The sequence below is a fragment of the Phaseolus vulgaris genome, chromosome 4 (genome assembly GCF_051622355.1).
Source record: "Phaseolus vulgaris cultivar YP4 chromosome 4, ASM5162235v1, whole genome shotgun sequence".
Taxonomy (NCBI): Eukaryota; Viridiplantae; Streptophyta; class Magnoliopsida; order Fabales; family Fabaceae; genus Phaseolus; species Phaseolus vulgaris.
Genome location: NC_143501.1, coordinates 3610402 through 3630997, shown reverse-complemented (window position 1 = coordinate 3630997; position 20596 = coordinate 3610402). Strand labels below are relative to the sequence as shown.

Here is a 20596-nt window from a genome sequence, read left to right as displayed (position 1 = left end):
TCAATTTTTTTTTAAATCACAAAACCTAGAAAAAAAATACAAACTATGCGTAAAAAAAAGTACAAAACTAAAATGTGGAGAATAAAGAAAGTGTAGTGGCTAAAAGAAGTACAAAAATCCAACTTAAGTTATTTAAAAATATAAGATTAAGATTATGCTTCATTTACAATTATTTAAAATTTTAAAAAAGATTAAAGCTAATTTTTTAAAATTAATATGAAGATACAGAGGTAAGGAAATGTAGGGATAATTTACCTAAATAATTTTAATCTCTCTAATATTTAAAATTAAAAACATATTTTTTTCAAATATAAGAAATTAAAAACCTTTTGAATTTGAAAGATGGATTCGTCCCAAATTTCAGAAATTAAAATCTAATTGAAAGTTAAATAAAATTATAAATCACTTATCTTTTAATCCTCTAATGAAATTTAAGTTCTACTAAACAATTAAATAAATATTAATATTTCCTGCAAAATCAATTATTTAATATATAAATTCTTTTTTTCATATTTTTTTATATTTAACTTTTCTTTCTTCGTTCACTAACTTTCCATCAGCAATCAATTATAGGGCATAAAACTTGTAACTGCTTACAAAGCCTCTCTTCAACTGAAAAACCTGTCAAGTCTCTTCAATCAAATATTCTAAATTTAATGGATAAAGAGTTTACTATTCAACACTGATGAATTAGAAAATAGCCACATCACTTTTTCATTTTATCCTATATTCATTTCTACTTATTAATCATGCAGAATTTATTTTTTATCAGCAAATATAATGAATAAATGCAGAACATTTTAAGAACACTCCAACCCTATACATTTCTTATAAACCGAGATTATGATGTCAACATACCCTTAAAAAACATTAGTATGGACATGTTATTAGTTAAAAAAAAGTGAATTAAGATAGAAAATAATCAGATTCAGAACCACAAAACTGCAAAAATTTATGACATTATCTGAGGTAACACCATCCTAAGCAGCACTGAGTCTTATAAAGCTAATCCTAAATATTGTCACAGGACATTGACTAACAAAATTTCCAACAGCACTTTATCAGTGGCATGCAGTTTCCCAAGTTCTGACAGTACCTTAGGACACTGCCTATACAGAAAAAGGTCACCTACAGCTACAATGGACCAAAGTTTTAACCAGCTGAGAGCAACTGAAGTCAAGCATTAAAGCAATTGGCAATCTTCTTGCACTTGACCAGCTGCAAAAGTTTAGGAACCAGACACAAAAGTAACATTTATACAAGGCTAAGAGATTAGTGGTTTATTTTATTTTACTACAAAAATTTAGAGAACAGAAACATAATGAAATCAATGTAGCATTTTTGCAATTATAATGGAAGTATAACAATCAAAACTTAAGAGAACTCAGAAGACCCTGAGGCTAACCTTTGAGATTTACGGCCAGGTTTGCTTGAGCATCAGCTTCAGAGTTATATTCCTAAAACATCAACACAAAGCATATCATTTGTAAACAGATTACAAAAACAGTGAGGTAAAAAGTATAGGGTGGTGTTCTAGAAATAAAAAAGATAAATACAGTGAGAACTGCATGCAAATCTTTGTATAAGTAGAACACCTGATGCTAGTTATATGCACATACAGAGTACAAACTATTACAAACCATATACATTGATACCAGCAAGTATAACTATATAAAATTTAGCAATTAAGTAACAAAGTAACTATAAAATTTGGATAAACATCTCAATAAACACTTGTTAGAGGAAAAAATAACAAGAAACAAAGTAAAATGAAGCAGAACTTTTGCCATTAGTTAATTCAATTTATCTCAATTTCTTAAAAGTTTTCATAACTTCTCCATAACTTAAGGATTTGAATTAAATAAATTGACTACAACATGCATGAACAAGTTTATTTATTTTAGATCCCTGATTCCTTCTATTTTCTTCTCCTGTCAAATTTTGTTGAAAAATTTATCCAACCAGGCCCTCAAATATTTACAGTATGAGGAGGAAGAGTTGCTCATGATGTCTTCATCTTTTGCTTATCATGGGGACGCCAAGTTTGCCATTATTTTCTTTATAAGTAAATATTAAATATAGAGCAAATGATAAAGTGGTACCCTAAGAACATGACTGATCTTGAATGACAGAAACCTATTCTTCAACTCCTTGGCCTCAGTACACAAGGAAGCCATATTCGGGTTTTTGATTTTCCATAAACCTTGAATCTGTTGCAAAGGCAATCATATAAGATGGGGTCACAAAGTGCATATAAACTGAAGAGCAATTGTTGGTAAAACCCAACTCAACTCAATTATCTGACCATTAGGAAGAAATGACTTAATGAATCCAAAGAACCTTTCAGTAGGAACTATATTGTTACTTCAAGTTTCAAATACGTGTGTAAGATACTTATTTAATAATTAGAGTAATCTTCTTTTATCACCATCCAGATGCTATTTCAGTACTGAAACACGGATAACGTGGTAGAGAAGAAAAGGGGAATTGAAAATATAACAAACCTGATTGCACACAAGCAGAGAGTCTCCTTGGACAACAATGTGCTTATATCCTTTCTTAAGGGCATGTTTCAATCCTAGTATTAAACTTCTATATTCAGCAACATTATTTGTTTGAATTCCCACTCCTTCACGCAATCTATAGACCTAAGTAGAGACCTAATAGTTAGCTACATTCTGTAAAAGTATAATAACAAAAAGAATTGTCACACACAGATAGTAAAAACCTTGCTCTCATCACGCAGTATAGCTCCAGCACCAGCTGGTCCAGGATTACCTTTGGAAGCACCATCAAAATGAAGGGTACACGAAAACTACAAAAGACACGCATGCAAGAATTAATGATAGAATAGAATGCTTGAAATTTTAGAGTAGCATGAACAATAAATTAACAAGCAATTGAAATTGAACATACCAACCCCTAATATGTATGTATGAATGCCTGAAAGGAGGAGTTAAATAAAACAGCAAAAACTTTAAAGTATATTTCAGTCTTATAACTGCCAGAACATACATATTTATTATCACTTGCAGATAACTTCCAAAAAAATAAAATCAAAGAATTGCTATGAAGCTGAAATAGTCACCAACTACAAAACACATTATCAAGTGATGTAGAGTTCCAATATTAGCAATTAGCAATGCAAAACATAATCAAACAAGCTTACACAAGTAGACAACTCTGCTTGGGATCCACCTAGTGCATGATGTGTCTGTGAATTTGTTGGGAATGAAGAAGATCCAGCTAGCTTCTGTACAAGAAAGGAAAAGAAGCAAAAAACGTAGCTAATGACAAACACACAATCGGCAGAAAAGGCTAAGTAGTAGGAGTGTAAGACCAGAGCACTAAGTGCTAACTTTACTAACTATATTGGATCACTGTTGGCTTAACAATATACAACAGAAAGGCCTGCCCTGCCTCAGAATAGAGGGCTGATGACACAGGTGGAACTCAGCAACATGTAATTTAAATTTCACATCTGTGCTCCAAATATGTGCTTCAGTTAAATCAATAGCATTTCTTAAGGAATATAAGTGCAATTTCTTGTTCAAGGATGGGTAGATAACTTACGCTAGTGTCAAGCTGAATGGCTCCTTGTTTCCTTGATAAGGAACTCACGCCCAAAGTTCTTCCAGCAGAATATGGATCCTGCAGAAAAATCAGTCTTCTCTTGAAGTTAGACATTTTTCAATTGCAAGAGACACAGATGACATAACCTTAAAAAGCCTTTAAAAAGCCTTAAATTCTACAGTTACAAAAATGAAATTCATTACAAATTTACGATCCAACATAAAATGCAACGAGGCAAAAGTTTCAACATAAAGTTCAAGCTAACAATATCACAAAAAATGGATTTTACCCCATACATAAGGAAAATTTTCAAGTATTAGAGAACAACAGAAACAAGAAGAAAGGTGCCTCAAACCTGATAAGGACAAGCATGAAGTCTTCCAAATAGGTCCTCATTCACACTAGCAGCACTGATAGAATAGGGGGCTCCCTTAAGCCCTTGTGAAACAAGGTATTCCTCAGTTTCCTGAGGTAAAGAATACCCCTTGTAAATACTTAGAGAGTCACTAGATACCTGCATGGAAAACGCAAATACTCAAATGAGAATACCCCCAACTTCTATAGTAATCAAAAATTTAAAAAAAAAGGATGCTGGTTTCAACTCAAGAAAACAGAAACCAACCCCAGAAATATAATGCATATTAAGTGTAAAGAATTAGGCCTTGTTTGATTCTCTTCTAACAATTCTGATTTAAAAACTGCTTTATAAAACAATTCCAGACAAGTCAACAATCAATTTTTCATCCAAAACCTATGACGTTATGAAAATTGTTTCCAGAACCACTGTTTTCTTACACAAAAAACGGCAACAGAAAAGAGAAGTTTTCTTTTCTCATCCTCTTGAACTACTTTCTTCAAGTGCTCTATTCAACAACAACAAGATAAAACTTTTACAAAAGAAAAATGTGCCCAGGAAACAAACAAATTTTAGGAAATAGATAACTGTTCTTAGAAACAGTGACCATTCAAAATCCTAAATTTTCAAACTACAAAACACATAGGCTTAGAAATGCAACATTAAAGAGCACCCACTGGCCAAATGCAGAAATCAGCAAAGGCAAAAACTTTGCAACATGAAAGAACACAACAAGGTGGGAGATGTCATACAGAAGACGCAAATAACGATTGGATGTCACTGAAAGACTTGTAGATGCCAACAACATCCCCTTTCCTTACAACATAGAAAGCATCTTTCTCCTCAGCCATTGCAACAACACTGCAACATTCACAAAATTATGATCTTTAGATGAGAAAAAAAAACATCATGTGAACAAATAACCCAGAATTTGAAGCAAAACGTTGTACAGTGAAGAAACAAACCCAGTTGCAGAATGAATCAGTTTCTCTCAGTTAGAACAAAGAGAACCTGTTTTCCAGTTTTGAAAAGCCACAATTGCGAACTTCCTGTATTTGATTTTGATGTGACAGCGACAGAACGAGAAAACATGTCAACCAAAAAGTTTAGCTCATTTACCATGTTCATCATTTTATTGTCATGCGTAGCATAGCGTAGAGACGCAAAAACGAAAGGGCTTTTTATTCCTGCACCCTCACGACTACTAACTGCACTCCTCTACTACAAGCAGAAAAATCTAAAATACCCTTCCTCGCTACACCAAATGGCCTTTAATATCATCGATGTTGTATTTCAGTTTTGTGTTCTCAATTGGATATACATAAACTTGTTTTTGGTGTTTATATTTTTTTCATTATATTTTTTTATTGTTAGCAAAATATTTATAAGTTTTATTCAATTATTGTTATATCAATAAATATGAACTTCTCATTACATATTAACCTATTAGTATATATTGATGATTCACTAATGTATTTATTAAGTCATGATTATGAGAGACAAAAAGTAATTTCATAATCCATTCTTCAACGTCTTTTAGCGGTTTTTCTCACAATTTAAAGTAAAATTTACATTTTTCCCTTTCACTAATAGTTACTTGTAAGTCATTTTTGTATCATTTATATTTATCTCCTCTCTTAAAACCTAATAATATGCATGCGCTTGTTGTCCATTTATTATATTTGACCTTACCAATAACAAAGTCACAGTTATAAACAATCTTTTATTTCACAATGCAACAAATCCTCTTGAGTAGTAAATATTCACAAAAAACATAATATAACTTTATATTTCATTCACCAAATATGTTTGACAACTACATAATATATAAATATCGATGTACTGGTAATGTTTACATTTGTTGTAAACATAACACTACATGCAATCTACATTCATTTAATTTAATGCATTATAAGATACAACATACAACATATGAACATCTGAACATCATCTACGACAACCTTCTTCACCAACTCGACTTCAACACACCACCACCAACACTACCACCCCTAGTTGGAATTCATATCTTCCAAGCTTGAATCAGCAGTAAAAACATATTGACGAAGGAGGAGACCGTCTCAAATAAAAGGCCAAGGGACAAAATGGGTATTTCAAAACTTATAATAAGGGTGCAATAAGCAAAGGCCACTTCTAGTGGGTTCTAATTGGATCTATAATCCTTATATCAAGACTTTTCCTTTCTCCACTCCCATTTTCAGATATGCATCCCCCTTAATTGGTTGAAAAGACTAAATTGCCCTTGTGAATTTTACACTTTTCTCTCCCTCCTTTGTCCCTTTGTTTTTCCTCGTTCTATTTCAGGCATATATTTCGTTTAGATTTAAGATTTAGGATTTAAAGTTTGAGAGTTACACCATGTTACTACTATTTTCACCCCGTGTTGCTTCACTCTTGACACTTAAAACAACAAAATTTGTTAGGAAAAGTTTCTCATTCTGATAATATATTATATATGTTTCAGAAAGCTGATTCCAATTTTTTTTTCTTTCTAAAAAGCTTATTTAGGAATGTATTTTATGAGTTTTGAAATTTTCATTCTAAAAATCTTGTTATGAAAATTTCGTTATGAAAATTTTGAAAATCCTATTCCAGGATTTTTGGAAAGTGTATTCCAGAAGACAAAATAATTATTTTCAAAATTGTGGAGGTGCATGAAGAAAAAACTTCATATATATCGATTTTAAGCCCAATGTTGTATTTTTAAGAAATGGGAAAACCCTAAAGTCAAACACGGTCAATCCAAATCCATCTGTTTCATCTACCTGAGACTGGGTTTAATTCTGAAGACAAGTTGAACTAACCATTTTCTTTTCTCCCTCCACTCTTTACTTTCTTCACCCATCCCAAACTATAAAAAAATAACAAAATCAAAATTAGATTACAAATGATGTAATTTAGAATATAGTTATAAATTATAAAAATTAAAATATGATTTCATATTTCATAATCAAAATTATATTTAAGATAAGATTGTGTAATACCAAATACGGTTTTAGATTATATAACTCAAAATATATTTAATCTGAAATATATTTCTTTTAAATTATAATCAAATTTGAATAACCATTCTCAATATAGTTCTGAATTACCTAATTTATAAACCATTATCAGAACAATTATTATAAACTTTTTTACTTTGCCAGTGAAAAAAAATGATGAACTTTTCTAGAATATATTCATCACACATAATCTAGAAAGAAGTGTATTATTGGATAAACTTTTTTAGAATCTATTCATCATACATAATCCAAAAAAATTCCATTGAAGAGGAATGATTTTTTTTAAAAAAAATAATAGATAGAAGTGTTTTAGTAAATATATTATAGTTATGGAGATAGAAAAAAAAAGTATGAGAGTGAAATTCTTGAAGTATTTTTTTAGATTGATTAAATCATGGTCCAATATGAAATTAACATGCAAAATTTTCTCTCAAAAGCCTAAAAACCTAGCTTTTTACTTTTTAGGTGTCATTTTGAAAGTCTGAAATATATCTCAGATTTTTTTCTCCGATTTATCATTGTTGACAACTCACATAACTAAACCCAAATCAGATAATTTATTTTGTTACCTCTAATCAAATAATTCTATTTTATTTTAGTAATGATAAATATGTAGATTTATTCTCTTTTTTTGCAGAACAAAATATTATGTTTCTTTTTTCAAATTAGAAGAAACTAAATTTACAGTTTTTTTAAGTTTAAGAATGAAATTAGTCAATAAAAAAATACAGATATTTTTATTACGTTTTACCAAAATGTTAAAAATAAAAAATTACATTTTTAAATCTTTATTTTCTCTATGTTTTTGCAACCTCAAAATTGAATTAAATGACTATTTAGATTCGAACTGAATCAAAATAAGACTCACATAAGATATTATATAGAATCGGGTAAATATGACTGTTTTAACATAATATAAAGTTTCTATCATTTTGTACAATTAAATATTAATTATATTTTTTTAGTTTCAATAATTATTTCTCTCTCTTATATATTCTACCTTTAATCTTATATTATATTGTATTATATATATATATATATATATATATATTTGAATTATTTTTCAATCAAGTTTAAAATTAAGTAATGATAATATATAAGATGTTATATTTTTGTTATTTTAATAAGTGTATTGGTTAAATAAACAGTTTAACGTAGAACTATTAAAAATATATTATTATCAATTTTTTAAGTATAATATTGAATTAATAAAATAAATATTATAAACAATTTAATAGTTAAAGTAAATAGTATAATCTAAAATGGAGAATGATAAAATAAAATAAATCAAATATATAATTAACTTATCTTTTAAGTTACAAGGAAATTTCATAAATATTCGAAGGATAAAAAAGAAATAAATAGAAAAAAGCTCCAAGTTTACATTTTAAGAAATGCTAAAAGCTACTCCAAAACGTTTGTGTACCAAACCCTGCAAATTAGATTAAACAACTTTTTCAACAAATGAGAAAAAAACTATAAATTAATTGAAAAGCTTTGTGAAAAAATCAATTATGGCATTGAAAATATTGTCTGTTATGATTGTTCCTTTTGTTCTTAAAAGTCGTGGGTTGAGAAAAAAAAAACAACACTACTAAAAAAATCATTAATTAAAAATCAATTTTTGATACAATTTTTTTTTTATATTGACTAAATTAGATACTATTTTAGAAACTAAAAGTTTATTGATTTTTAAATTAGTTTCTATTATTGATAAATAGTTTTTAAATTGGTATCTAATTAACTACTAAGTTTTAGCTACCAATTATTTAGATTATAAAGTTGGTATCTAAAACTAACTAGACACCAATTTAAAAAACATTTATCAATAATAGAAACTAATTTAGATACCAATAATTTTTTTAAGTATCTGAAATTGTATATAATTTTGTTAATATAACAACTAATTATTTCTATATAGATTTCTATTTAACCATTTTTTTTGTAATGTAATTTATAAACTGTTATTAAACTCTTTGAAGATGTTAGACTATATTATTATACTGGAACAGTTTTCATAGTGTATTATCAATAAGAAATTATATTTATACTTTTTGTGTTTTATGCTAATTGTGTCTGAAACTTCTCCAATATGTGTCATCAAAAGAGAGGTATCAGAACACAATTTGCAAAAAGCACTGGAGAGAAAATGTTACTCATTCCATAATCTATTCTGAAAGACAATAAATACAGTTATTTTCCAACAAGATTCTCTCAATGATCCTAAAGCTTTACACAAGTGAAAATCCACAATAAGCCAATAAATCACCACTCCCTGACAAAGTCTTGGGAAAAGAAATAAAAAAATTAATGTTGTTTGTCTATGATCCTCAATGCTTATTATTGTTCTTCATATGGAACAATCAACTTTACTCTATATCTCATTTCTTCTCTCTGTAATCTTACGATTGTATCATGATGAACTTCAACTCAAGTATTGATGCAAAACACAAGTGAAACAAGTTTCAGTCCTTGTTCCATTTCAGCTGACTTGTTCACCAATCAAGTCCAAACCCATCACCAGAAATGACAATCCTTGGAAGAGCAAAAAGTAGAAGTGAACACCATGTGCTGACAAAAGACTTCTTGCAGATGCTGTGAGCAGAAGAAGTGCAAGTGCAAGCTCCTTCCTGTAGAGTCTGTTTCTTTTCTTCTTTGAAGGGACTTCTGATTGCTTCAGTTTTCCCAACAGTTCCAAGCCAGACTCTGAGTGTCTTCTCAGAATCTTTTCTTCATTTGAAGACTTTGATTCTCTCTCAGCCAAGGCTAACAAATCTGACTCAGATGATCTCCCTGTCTTCTTTGTCACCACCCACTCATAGGCACTTCCTAGCTGGAACAGTCCAGAAATCATGGCATTGAACTTTGTGACTGACATGGTGTTCTCAAACAGAAGATAAGGAACTAGGAAAGGGACAGATTTTGGGGATGGAAGGATGTTCAAGAAAGACATGAAAATGGGGACATAACATATCACCCAAAGGGGTAGCTCAGACTCAGGGATGAACATTGTCAAAGGTAGTATGATGCAAAACAAGGTGAATGAGTAGAAGGGGAGTATGAGCTTCCTCAATAGGAAGAACAAAAATATCAAATTAGCCTTCTTCCAAACTGATATCTGCATTCAATAAAATCAAATAAGAAGTCAGAGAATTGTATACATTGCATATCATAAAGATTCTGTAAATAGTGTAGGCACTTATTTTTCACTGCATCCAATTACAATCAATCATATATAATGTGTTTGTTTATCTTTACTACAACTACTTCAGAAGTCATGCTAATAATGATTTATAATTGTGTTTGACAGTATATTTTTTTATACTGATGCTGCATAGAAATTCAACTCTTAAAAAAGAAGTGAAAAATATTAAGAATTAGACTTTAAACATAAGTGAGATAAGTCCAACAAACAATCTTTAGGATAGACTCAAGATAACTCTGGTACCATATTAAGAAATTAACTTTAAGCGTAACTGAATCTCATAAAACCGACTATAAAATCGACTTGTAAAGTGAGATTTGCACTAATTATAATCTGTCTTAATCTTTAGTCAAAATGTGAAATCTCTAAGAAAAAGTAATAGTACCTTGGAAGTTAGTATTGCAGGAAGACATAGCCTGAAGAGCTGCATTGGACCAGAGTGCCAACGATGTTGTTGTTTCTTATAAGCTTCATAAGACTCTGGTAATTCACATAGAACTTTGACATCATTAAGGAAGGTAAACTTCCATCCATTCAGGTGAGCTCGAACAGCTATGTCCATGTCCTCAACTGTGGTTCTCTCCAGCCACCCTCCTGATTCCTCCAAAGCCTTTATCCTCCAAACACCAGCTGTTCCATTGAACCCAAAGAAATTCAAGAAATAGCCATTAACTTGTTGTTCCACCTCAAAGTGAAAGCACAAGTTAATGTTCTGGAGCCTTGTCAGTAGATTCTCATCTTTATTCACAAAGGACCATCTAGCCTGGACCAGCCCCAAGTCAGGTTTTCCCTGGAAAAAAGAGTCATAAACACTAATTTATTACTTACTTGGACTTTAGAGCATACCCAGAAAACTTTTCTTTTACCCTTATGTGGGGTTAAAGTATTAATGCTTACCTTGAAATGGGGAATTGTTAGTTTCAGAAAATCGGGATTGGGCTGAAAATCTGCATCAAAAATTGCCACAAATTCGTAGTCTTTAATATAGTCACATGACATTGCTGACTTAAGATTCCCAGCTTTATACCCAGTTCTAATCAATCTGTGCCTGTACACAATGTTGATCCCTTTCTCTTTCCAAGAAGCAACCTCCTCTTTGATGAGCAGCTGTAAATTTCCATCATCCGAATCATCTAGCACTTGAATCAATATTCTGTCTTTTGGCCAATCAAGCTGTGCAGCAGCACCAATGGATTGGGAATAAACCTTAATCACATAAAGAATAACAACAATCAAGTTGAGCAGCAGAACCAATGGATTGGGAATAATCCTCAATCACATAAAAAAACAACACAAATAATGTTTCAGATTCTGAAGTAAATCTGGAAAATAATGAGCCTAGACTAGTTTGCCAAGCACCAATCATAAGATTATTCTAATTTCAAATTTAAGCAAGACATAATCATAATATTAATCTTAACGAAAATGTTTATCTAGTGTACCTCTCTCTCGTTGCACATGGGAATCTGAACAAGAACCATTGGAAAGTTTGAAGGGTCCTCAACATCAGAAGCATCTGCATCAATGGTTGGCTTCAACTTCTTGTACTTGATCCAGAAGCATCCAAGGCAGAGAACAAGGCGATCCAGAGACTGAATCAAGAAGAGCACAATGCAGAACTTGGAAACAAACAAAACAAGAGGAGCAACATAGTCTTCCCTGAAAGAGAGCCAAGCCACATAGAACCAGTGCAGCAGACCCTGAACCTCCCAAGGGTGAATCATGTGCAAGTTCCATTGGTTGAAATGAGCAATGATCTCAACGACCAAGGCTCCAATTGAGAGAGCAAGAAAGACCTTGATGAACCTGTACAACCTCCCTCTACCATTAGGACCCTCGTCGTTCATGTCAGCCAGTGAAACGCGCTTCTTGACCAAAGCAAAAGTGGCTTTGAGACCATTGGTCAACCATGACAAACATGTCATAACTCTGTGGAGTTTAAGGAGAAGAAACCACGTGAACTGCTTGCGGCTCGTGGCTTTCTGCTTCTCTTGGAACATGGGAGAATCCGAATCATGAACTTGCAACAAGGTGTAGTTGTTGGTACTAGACTTCTCAGTTGTCGTGACAGCACAATTCGGTGCCATCACTCTCTTTTTCTCTGAACTCTGTGTAAGTCCTCGGGAAAGAAAGAATGAGAGAAGAAAAGAGAAGATTTTGGGAAAAGGGTCAATGCTCTCACCAATGACAATTGAAACTAATCAGATAGTTTTCCTCAACATCATAAATGTATCCGAAACAAAAAACAAAAGGGTCACTCCCAAATGAGACTTTTTCCTCTGTTGTTGGCTTTTAAAGCTGAACTTAAGCAAATCTCAGAAGTTCTGATAAATTCTGAGTTCAGAGTTTAGCAGAGAAGGACACTTTGAAGGGCTTAAACTAGGTATTAATAGCATTCATAGTAACAACAACAACAGCTAAAAACATGTTTTTTTTTATCATGTGTCCCATTTGAATGGTTAAATTTGAAGACTTTGAGGTAAGGTGAAAGAACAGGCTGGCATCATGTTGAGCAATGTTTGGTGGACACGTAAAGAACCACACCATAAAGAGTTACACCTGAATCACACCATAACCTTTTCTCTTCTCAGTGTGACAATAAGATACAGCTAAAGTGCAGATCACAGCAGAGAGGGAAATGCTTGTTGTCTGCTGTAAGCGAATCACCACAGAACTTTCCTTCTCTCTTCCTCATCATCATCATCATCATCATAATAATATTATTATTATATTAATTATGATTTATGAACAAATAATTCAGATTAATGATATCTTTTAACAAAATCTAGATTTTGGGGATATTATACTTCAATCAGGTTAAAATCTGATGGATCATGTTCAAAAGAAAACACTTGATTCAAGAATGTGAATTGGATTTTTGCTATTGTCATGATTCCAATTTATTTGTCATTCAAGATTTCCATTAATAGAACAATGAATGCATGTCCTTTTTTGTATTATTTTATTAAAAAGTTTACATCCTCAGTGAATACATTAACTGGAGAATGAGGTAATTTAATCTGGGTTAATATTAATTTATGTGAAGAGAAATTATAAAAGAAATAATCAAAGTACAATCACAATATTTTTTTAAAAAAATAATGCTTTTAATATGGAAATTTTTTCATTATTGATAAATCCTAAATAAATTAATATTAGTTATGAAGTTATTATTACAAATTTAACAAATATGGAAAAGTGTGAGTAATTGACAGCATAAAATTATTTTGTTTCGTATAGTCACTTTTTATATTTAGAAAAAAAAGATTAAAATTGTTTGTTCAATTAACTATGATTGGTTTGCTTATAATTTAAAAAGTTGTACAAATTATTTTATATACATAAACTAATTTTAGAAAAAAATAGTATATACACTCGTTATATAAAGAAATATAATCATAGTCTGTTATATAAAGTAAGTTTATTAATATTTAAATACCATTTTTAGAAGTTATATTTACTAGATTTTGTACTAATCGATAAGCATAAATTAGTGCATAAAAATTTAAATTGCATGAAAATTTTATTAATTTTATAATAATGATTTTAACAATCATAGCAAAAGTTATGTGATTTGTTCACATTTTACTCAGATGCCTCTTGAAAATTCATAATTAATATGTGCACAGAATATTTTTGTTTCTGATTTTCCTTTGTGTAGAAATAGTAGTTTATTAACTTTTTAAAAATGATTTGGCCTAGAAAATTAATTATTATGGACTTGGTGCATTGCATTATAAATTATTTATTAAATTACCAGCTATTACACTTGTTAAAATTGTTATTATTAAGTGAATTTTACATCATGAGATTTTTTTTGTGTTATTTGAATTTAAATTATCACATATTATATGTTTTACATAGTTGTATGCAATGTATCTATGCTTATGTTATTTTTGTTGATAAGACATAAAGTGAAGCCAGATGATATCATATCAAGCATATATGACAAATTGAAGAAAAAAAAATTAAAATTAAATTAAAATTGTGCCTTTATCTATGCCGTGTTTGGGGGTTTAATTTGAGATCAAGTCAAAAACAGCAAGAACATGTTGACAAATGCTGTGTTCAACTCTTATTTTAAAGAGATCAATTCACACACAATAAAAATTTTAGAGATAAATCACTAATAGAAATTTTATTAATTTTAGGTGTGTTAGTGTTTAGTTTGATGAAAAATAATGTGTAGCCATGTTATTTTTATCAAAATATATAAAAAAAATATTTAAAATTTTATCCATAATTAATCTTTATAAATATTAGTAATGGTCTATTTTCATAAAAAAAAAAAATTCTTTTAAGGAATAGAAGAATAAAACAACAAAAAAAGTTTTTGAGCATTTTCCCTCAAACCTAAATGCTAGCACAATTCAGCAGCCAGATGCTTCAGTTTTGGATCTTAGTATAATCCAAAGGTATATACCTCTAAAGTTAAATATAAAAAATAATAACAATAACTTTTTCATTAATTAAAAAACTAATTAATATACTGCCAAACATAAAATTAATTAATATTTTATTTTATTTTATTCATTTTAACTTGAGAATACTTTTTTTTTTCTTTCCAAATACTCATCGAAATTTAGTATATATTAACAAAAAATAAGAATTCACTTTTAAAATTTTATTTTTATTTTCTTCTAATGAAATTAATGTTTTGATTTCAAGATCTTTGAAATGGTATTATTAAAATCAATCATCGTTCTGAAATATTGTTTCCTTTAAAATTTGAAAGTTCGTTATATTTTTGTTCTAAAAAAAGGTCTCAGAAGATTAAAGAAAAAAAAATAAAAATGTATTTAAATTCTTCTTAAATCGATTTCTTAACTTATATAACAGTTGTACATACCAGATAAATTACGATATGAACTTACTTTTTTGGATTTTTTTGATTTTATATATATTAACATAAGATTATATATTGTACATACAATAATTTTAGTTAGTTATTATTATTGTAAATAAATTATTCTGAATAATGTAGGATATTAGTTCCATTACTAATTATCATTAAAAAAGTTGGCAAATGATGAAAGAAAATGGATTACGCGTAAAGTAGAAAGAACTATTTGAGTGTAGAATTTTGAATATTTAAAAGTTTTAGTTTTTTTATAAAACCTTGATAGAAACGTGTATTTTGTGACCCACAAGGTTTGGTAAAAAGTGTGTCGGTGCGATTAGTTATCACGCGGTCTTCAAAAAGAAAAAAGAGTTTAGGTAAGATATTGAACCAATAGTAAAACGTTCTTATCATTTTTATTTTTTAAAGTAAAAGTAGAATAAAAGAAGAGAAAAAAAATTGCTTAAAGGTTAAATATAAAAAAAGTAATAGTTTAAAGAAAGAAAAGAATAAAAGTAGTGGGCAGTTAGAATAGTTTGAAAGAAAAATAGTGAAAGTCTAAAAAGTTGTTCAAGAAAAAAAAATTGTCAATCAACAAATAATAATAATTTTAATTTGACTCGAGAATGAGAATGATTGTGTACATGTCCTGAAAGTTTATATTTATTATTATTTTAATTCTTAGTTTCGTAATTTTTTTTCTTTTTTATATAATTTTTTTCCAATTATTCAAATTATTTAATATTCACAAAATTCTCTTATATCTATAATGTAATCTTCCTCTTATCACTTTGAAACATTTTTCTAAGTGTGAAGTTTAATTCAAATTATGTACTCATTTCAAGAAATAGAAATAGTTGTCATGGAACACTTCTGATTATTTTTTGTTTTTTTAATATTAATTTTTTTATTTTATTCGCATAAAAATGTTTGATTCTTAATTTCAAATGTTTAACTGTGTAAATTCTTTGTTAAACAGATAACATAATTTTTTATTTTTTTTACTTTTAAATTAATTTCATTTAAAGATAATTTGTTTTGTTAAAAAAATTATATGATCTTTCAACAGTTTCACTCGTTCAATATCTCTAAATTTACTCATACTTATTTATTTATATATATATATATAATTTTTTTTCTTTTGTGTAATTTTATTCAGACAGTATATCGCATTTCACCAAATGAAATCTTCAATTTCATCGAATAAGCATATTTTTTTTTATCATACTGTGACATTTAAAAAAAAAAAGTGATTTTAACACTGAATCTTTATTATGATTTTTTTTAAAAAAAAATAATTAATAAGGTATATTTGTTATTCCATAGTAATATAAATGAAATATCAATTTAGACAAGAATAAATTTTTACTTTAAAATAAAGATTCGCCCCACTCATTTTCTTACCTAATTAGACCAAATATTTATGAAAAATATTCTTAATAATATTTTATTATCTCTCTCCACCACATTAGTTAAAGGTGTTATTTTATACATTTTTTTCTATTATATCTTATCTGGTTTTTGTTTATCTGTAATAGATAACTTATTTTCTAAAATATCGAATCAACACATTTAATAATTTTTATTATTTTTATAATTATTTTATTGTTATCCAATTGTTATTGAATATTCTGATTTGATATTTAAGTAATTATAATTTATTTCTAATATTTGATATTAATATATATATATATTTAACACTAAATCTTCTATATTTACTTTGTTGTAATTTAAAATATATATATATATATATATTTAAAATAAAATAAAAAAAAGACAAGTATAAGTTCATGAATACCTGTTATTCCATAGGAATAAAATGAAAGATCAATTTAGACAAGAATAAAATTTTATTCAAAATAAGTTTAGAGATATTGAAACACACATTCGACCCACTCATTTTCTTATCTAATTTGAATTTTTTTTTAAAAAATATTCTTAATAATATTTTATTTTCTCTCTAGGTTCTCTTTTAACTTTTTTCTATTATTCTTAATCCAAACATGTTTTTTTTCAAAATTCAATCACACTATTTGGGAAGTTAAATATCATTTTTAGTAAATTAGTTTTTCAATCTTGTGTGTTTGTTCTAAAAAAAAATTCTTTTTTTAGTTTGTCATCAATATTAGTGAAGTTAATTGAGATAAATGATATTCTCAATTTGCTTAATTGAATTTTGGTTAAACAAATTTGGTCATGATGCATGAAGTTGTTTTTATGATATTTTCACTAAAATAGAGTAAAAACTCAAACTTTGCTCTAGACTCTATTTTCGCTCCAGGAATATTTTTTTTCTCGAGCGAAAAATGGAGTTAAAACTCAAGTTTTGTTCTAAGTCATATTTTCACTTAAGGGAAACAATTTTCACTCAAACTATTTTTTTTTCTTTAATTAATTGAATATGAATGTTAAATATAAATATAATTAAAATATTAATTTGTATATACAATTCGTGATTTTTTAAGTGAATTATATGGTATATCAAAAAGATTGTTGACAATTATAAAAATTGTATAAATCAAGATCACGAATATGAGATAATTTGTGAATCATGGTTTGATTTGTTGTATCAAGTAAAAAATTATAACAAGAGATTCTGATAAATGTGTCTCTTTGTGATAAAAACAGTAATACAAGTGTATAGTTGTATTTTATGTATACCAATGTTACTTTAGAGAAAGTACCAATGTGACAAATATATATAATTGTATTTTATGTACACAAATAGATGTAGGTACAATTACATCTAAAAAAATTAAAAATCTATTTTAAACTCTCTGGCTATTTTATGTATTTATATACTTTGTTATATTTAAAATACTATATATTTTTTTTTATAAACTATCTCTTGGAGGGATTTATAGTAGATATGATAATTTCAAGTGGGTGGTGATACAAACATCCCTTGAAAAACAATTAAGTACATTAATCTTATTAAGTAGTTAAAATTTATATTAATTAAAAATTTAAATATTAATTAAAATTTTGTTATTTAAAAAATGTAATTAAAATAATTTTAAGTAGTTAAAATTTAAAAAACATAAACGAGAACAAAGGTGGTATATTTTTATAATTTGAAATTAAATCAACTAATAACGGGTAACATTCTACTATCTTTATATAAATTGAGTATATTTTAATTTTAGTTTCTGTGATTTTTTTTATTCCTTAATGTTTTACTATTTTTCTTCTAAGATTTATTTTAAGGTAAATAGATAATATATTCTTTAAGATTAAACTTTTTTTATACCTCTTGTTGACTTTATATCATGATGCTAAACAGCGTTATTACCAGAGATAAGTGTTGACTTTCTAAATATGTTATTTTTAATCCTCATAAATATATATTTTTCATTATTTTTTATTTAATCATCATAAAAATGTATTTTTTTAATCTTTACAACTATATTATTTTTATTTTATTCTCTATAAACATCATAATGTTGTGACATTTTAATGTTATCATAAAAACAATTTTTTTTTCTTATCCGAAATAAGATTTTGATGGTGTAACTTGGTCAGAAGTTCATCATTTAATAAGGAGACAGAGAACAACAAAACATCATAAACAAGTACTCCAGGGAGGGATGTTTATACCCAACACTTTCTAACAAAATTTTAACCAATTTAAGAAATCAGACCCAAATATTTTAATATTTTAAGGATAAATTTGATGTTTTTTGCATAGTTGGAATATAAACTATTATAAAAAATTATCAAATAAAAATTAATTTTACGAATCAAAAATAATTAATTATTATTTTATTAAGTTAAATACTTTTTAAAAAAAATTGTAAATATATAAAATAGTTTTTATTATTAATAATAAATTATAAATAAAATTTTAATTTATAATTTAAAATATTAGTAACTAAAAATTTCCTAGTAATTTACATATAATTTAGAAACTATCTTATAAAGTTTTATTGATAATAGATATCAGATACCAATAATTTTTTAATCTCTAAAATAATATAATTTAATATAATTAATTAATTTTATCTATAAATTTATTTATTATTTAATGGTTTTTCTTATAATATAGTTTTATGTTAAATATCTAAAAAAATATAATTTAAAATAATTTTATAGGAGTCACAACATTTTTATGTAACATGATAATATGTTTATATTGACATTACTTATATTTAAAAAAATGTATATATTCTAACATGTCTAAATTGTAGTTATATAATTACGTAATTCAATGATTAATATATATTATATTAACAAAACAAATTGAATCTATCTATCCCATATTTATGGTATCTTAATTAATACAAGATTCTGTTTGGATAAATTCACAAGAATTTTAAAAAAACATATACAAAAATTGTTTATTTTTTCATAAATTAAAAAAAAAGGTTATATAAGAAAAATCTACAAATTAAATTATATATATGCTTTTAAAAAAGGTCAGTTTTTTTTTCTAGAGTTCTTAAAGAGAAATTTCATGCAAAAGTATGTTGATTTATATAAAGTGACAATCTTCTATTATAGACAGAAATAGAGAGACAAAGTTGTCCCAACTCTATGAGGAACCTTAACACTAGGCAGCATATACTCAATGTGTTTTGATTTATTTTGTTATGTGTTGTGAGTGAAAGATGGTAAGAAAGAACACAGCTGGGGCTGGAAGTGTTTATTTGATTGGGTGAGTTTGTGTTGTGAGTGAAAGATGGTAAGAAGGAACACAGAACACAGAATAATATGGGCACATATTGTTGTCTTGGTGGTTGAGTTGAGCAGAGTCATGTGATGTTACAATCCTTACAAAAAACTCCCATGTGATCACCTACCCTGCTTATGGCTGTCCCCATCAATCCTCTGCATAATTTAATTCTTCTCTTTCATTCATTCACACCCTTTTATATATATATATATATATATATATATATATATATATATATATATATATATATATATATATATATATATATATGCATATATGTGTATACATGGCAAGTTTTCAAAAAATGCATATAGAATTCAATACTAGTAATTTATATTTGAATGGATTGAAGATCTTACATTAATTAAATATTAGGATATTTCACAATATATAAATAGATGTAAATTTTATTTTATAGATTGGTTTTACAAGATTAAATTATGTTTTAACCTTAAGTCGGAAAGAGAACATTGTTTGAACAACATTTGAGATATTGTTCATTTTGGAGGAGGTCGGTACTCTATCACTATTAGAGGATACGAATATTAGAGGTATAGAAGGATCCTAATGTTAATTGGGTGTGTTTTCTAATTACCAGTTGTTTCTATTTACAAAAGAGAATAATTGAGTGTGTTTTCTGATTATCATTTGTTTCTCTTCATAGAGGTGGTGAATAACCTTTATTTTGTCTTTGTGTGTTATGATTATAGTATTTAATTATTGATTCTTTTTCTTTTTAGTTAAACCTAGAATGGGTGTACTACTTGTATATATTCAGACCATTTGTTTTGATTTCAATAACAAGAAAAAAGAAATATTCACTCGCATATCTTTTATTTTCTTTTTACTATTTTGTTCATCTTTTGTTCTCTTTTATTCATCATGTTCTATTTCATAATAATCACAATTTTGTTTTTAAAAAACGTCTTAG

The 20596-nt window shown here is 27.6% G+C and overlaps 2 protein-coding genes across 6 annotated transcripts; both read right to left on the bottom strand.

The window, feature by feature from the left end:
* Positions 1-906: 906 nt before the first annotated feature.
* LOC137836810 (uncharacterized) lies at positions 907-5057 on the bottom strand. 5 transcript variants are annotated; one of them, XM_068645556.2, is made up of 10 exons: positions 4894-5057; positions 4681-4789; positions 3929-4087; positions 3574-3651; positions 3170-3253; positions 2729-2815; positions 2505-2648; positions 2103-2210; positions 1406-1457; positions 907-1218 (listed from the first exon to the last, which is right to left on the bottom strand). In XM_068645556.2, exons 2-10 carry the CDS (start codon positions 4777-4779, stop codon positions 1184-1186), a joined length of 846 nt encoding a protein of 281 aa, XP_068501657.2. In that variant the 5' UTR covers positions 4780-4789; positions 4894-5057; the 3' UTR covers positions 907-1183. The 5 variants fall into 5 exon arrangements, 3 of the variants coding, with proteins under 3 accessions (XP_068501657.2, XP_068501658.2, XP_068501659.2); XM_068645557.2 differs by having other exon boundaries at positions 4879-5018; XM_068645558.2 differs by lacking the exon at positions 3170-3253 and having other exon boundaries at positions 4894-5035.
* Positions 5058-9087: 4030 nt separating this feature from the next.
* On the bottom strand, positions 9088-12855 carry CSLC04 (Cellulose-synthase-like C4). The gene is made up of 4 exons (XM_068645555.2): positions 11596-12855; positions 11051-11359; positions 10539-10943; positions 9088-10066 (listed from the first exon to the last, which is right to left on the bottom strand). The coding sequence occupies exons 1-4, from the start codon at positions 12238-12240 to the stop codon at positions 9431-9433; spliced, it is 1995 nt and encodes a 664-aa protein (XP_068501656.2). The 5' UTR covers positions 12241-12855; the 3' UTR covers positions 9088-9430.
* Between the last annotated feature and the right edge of the window lie 7741 nt (positions 12856-20596).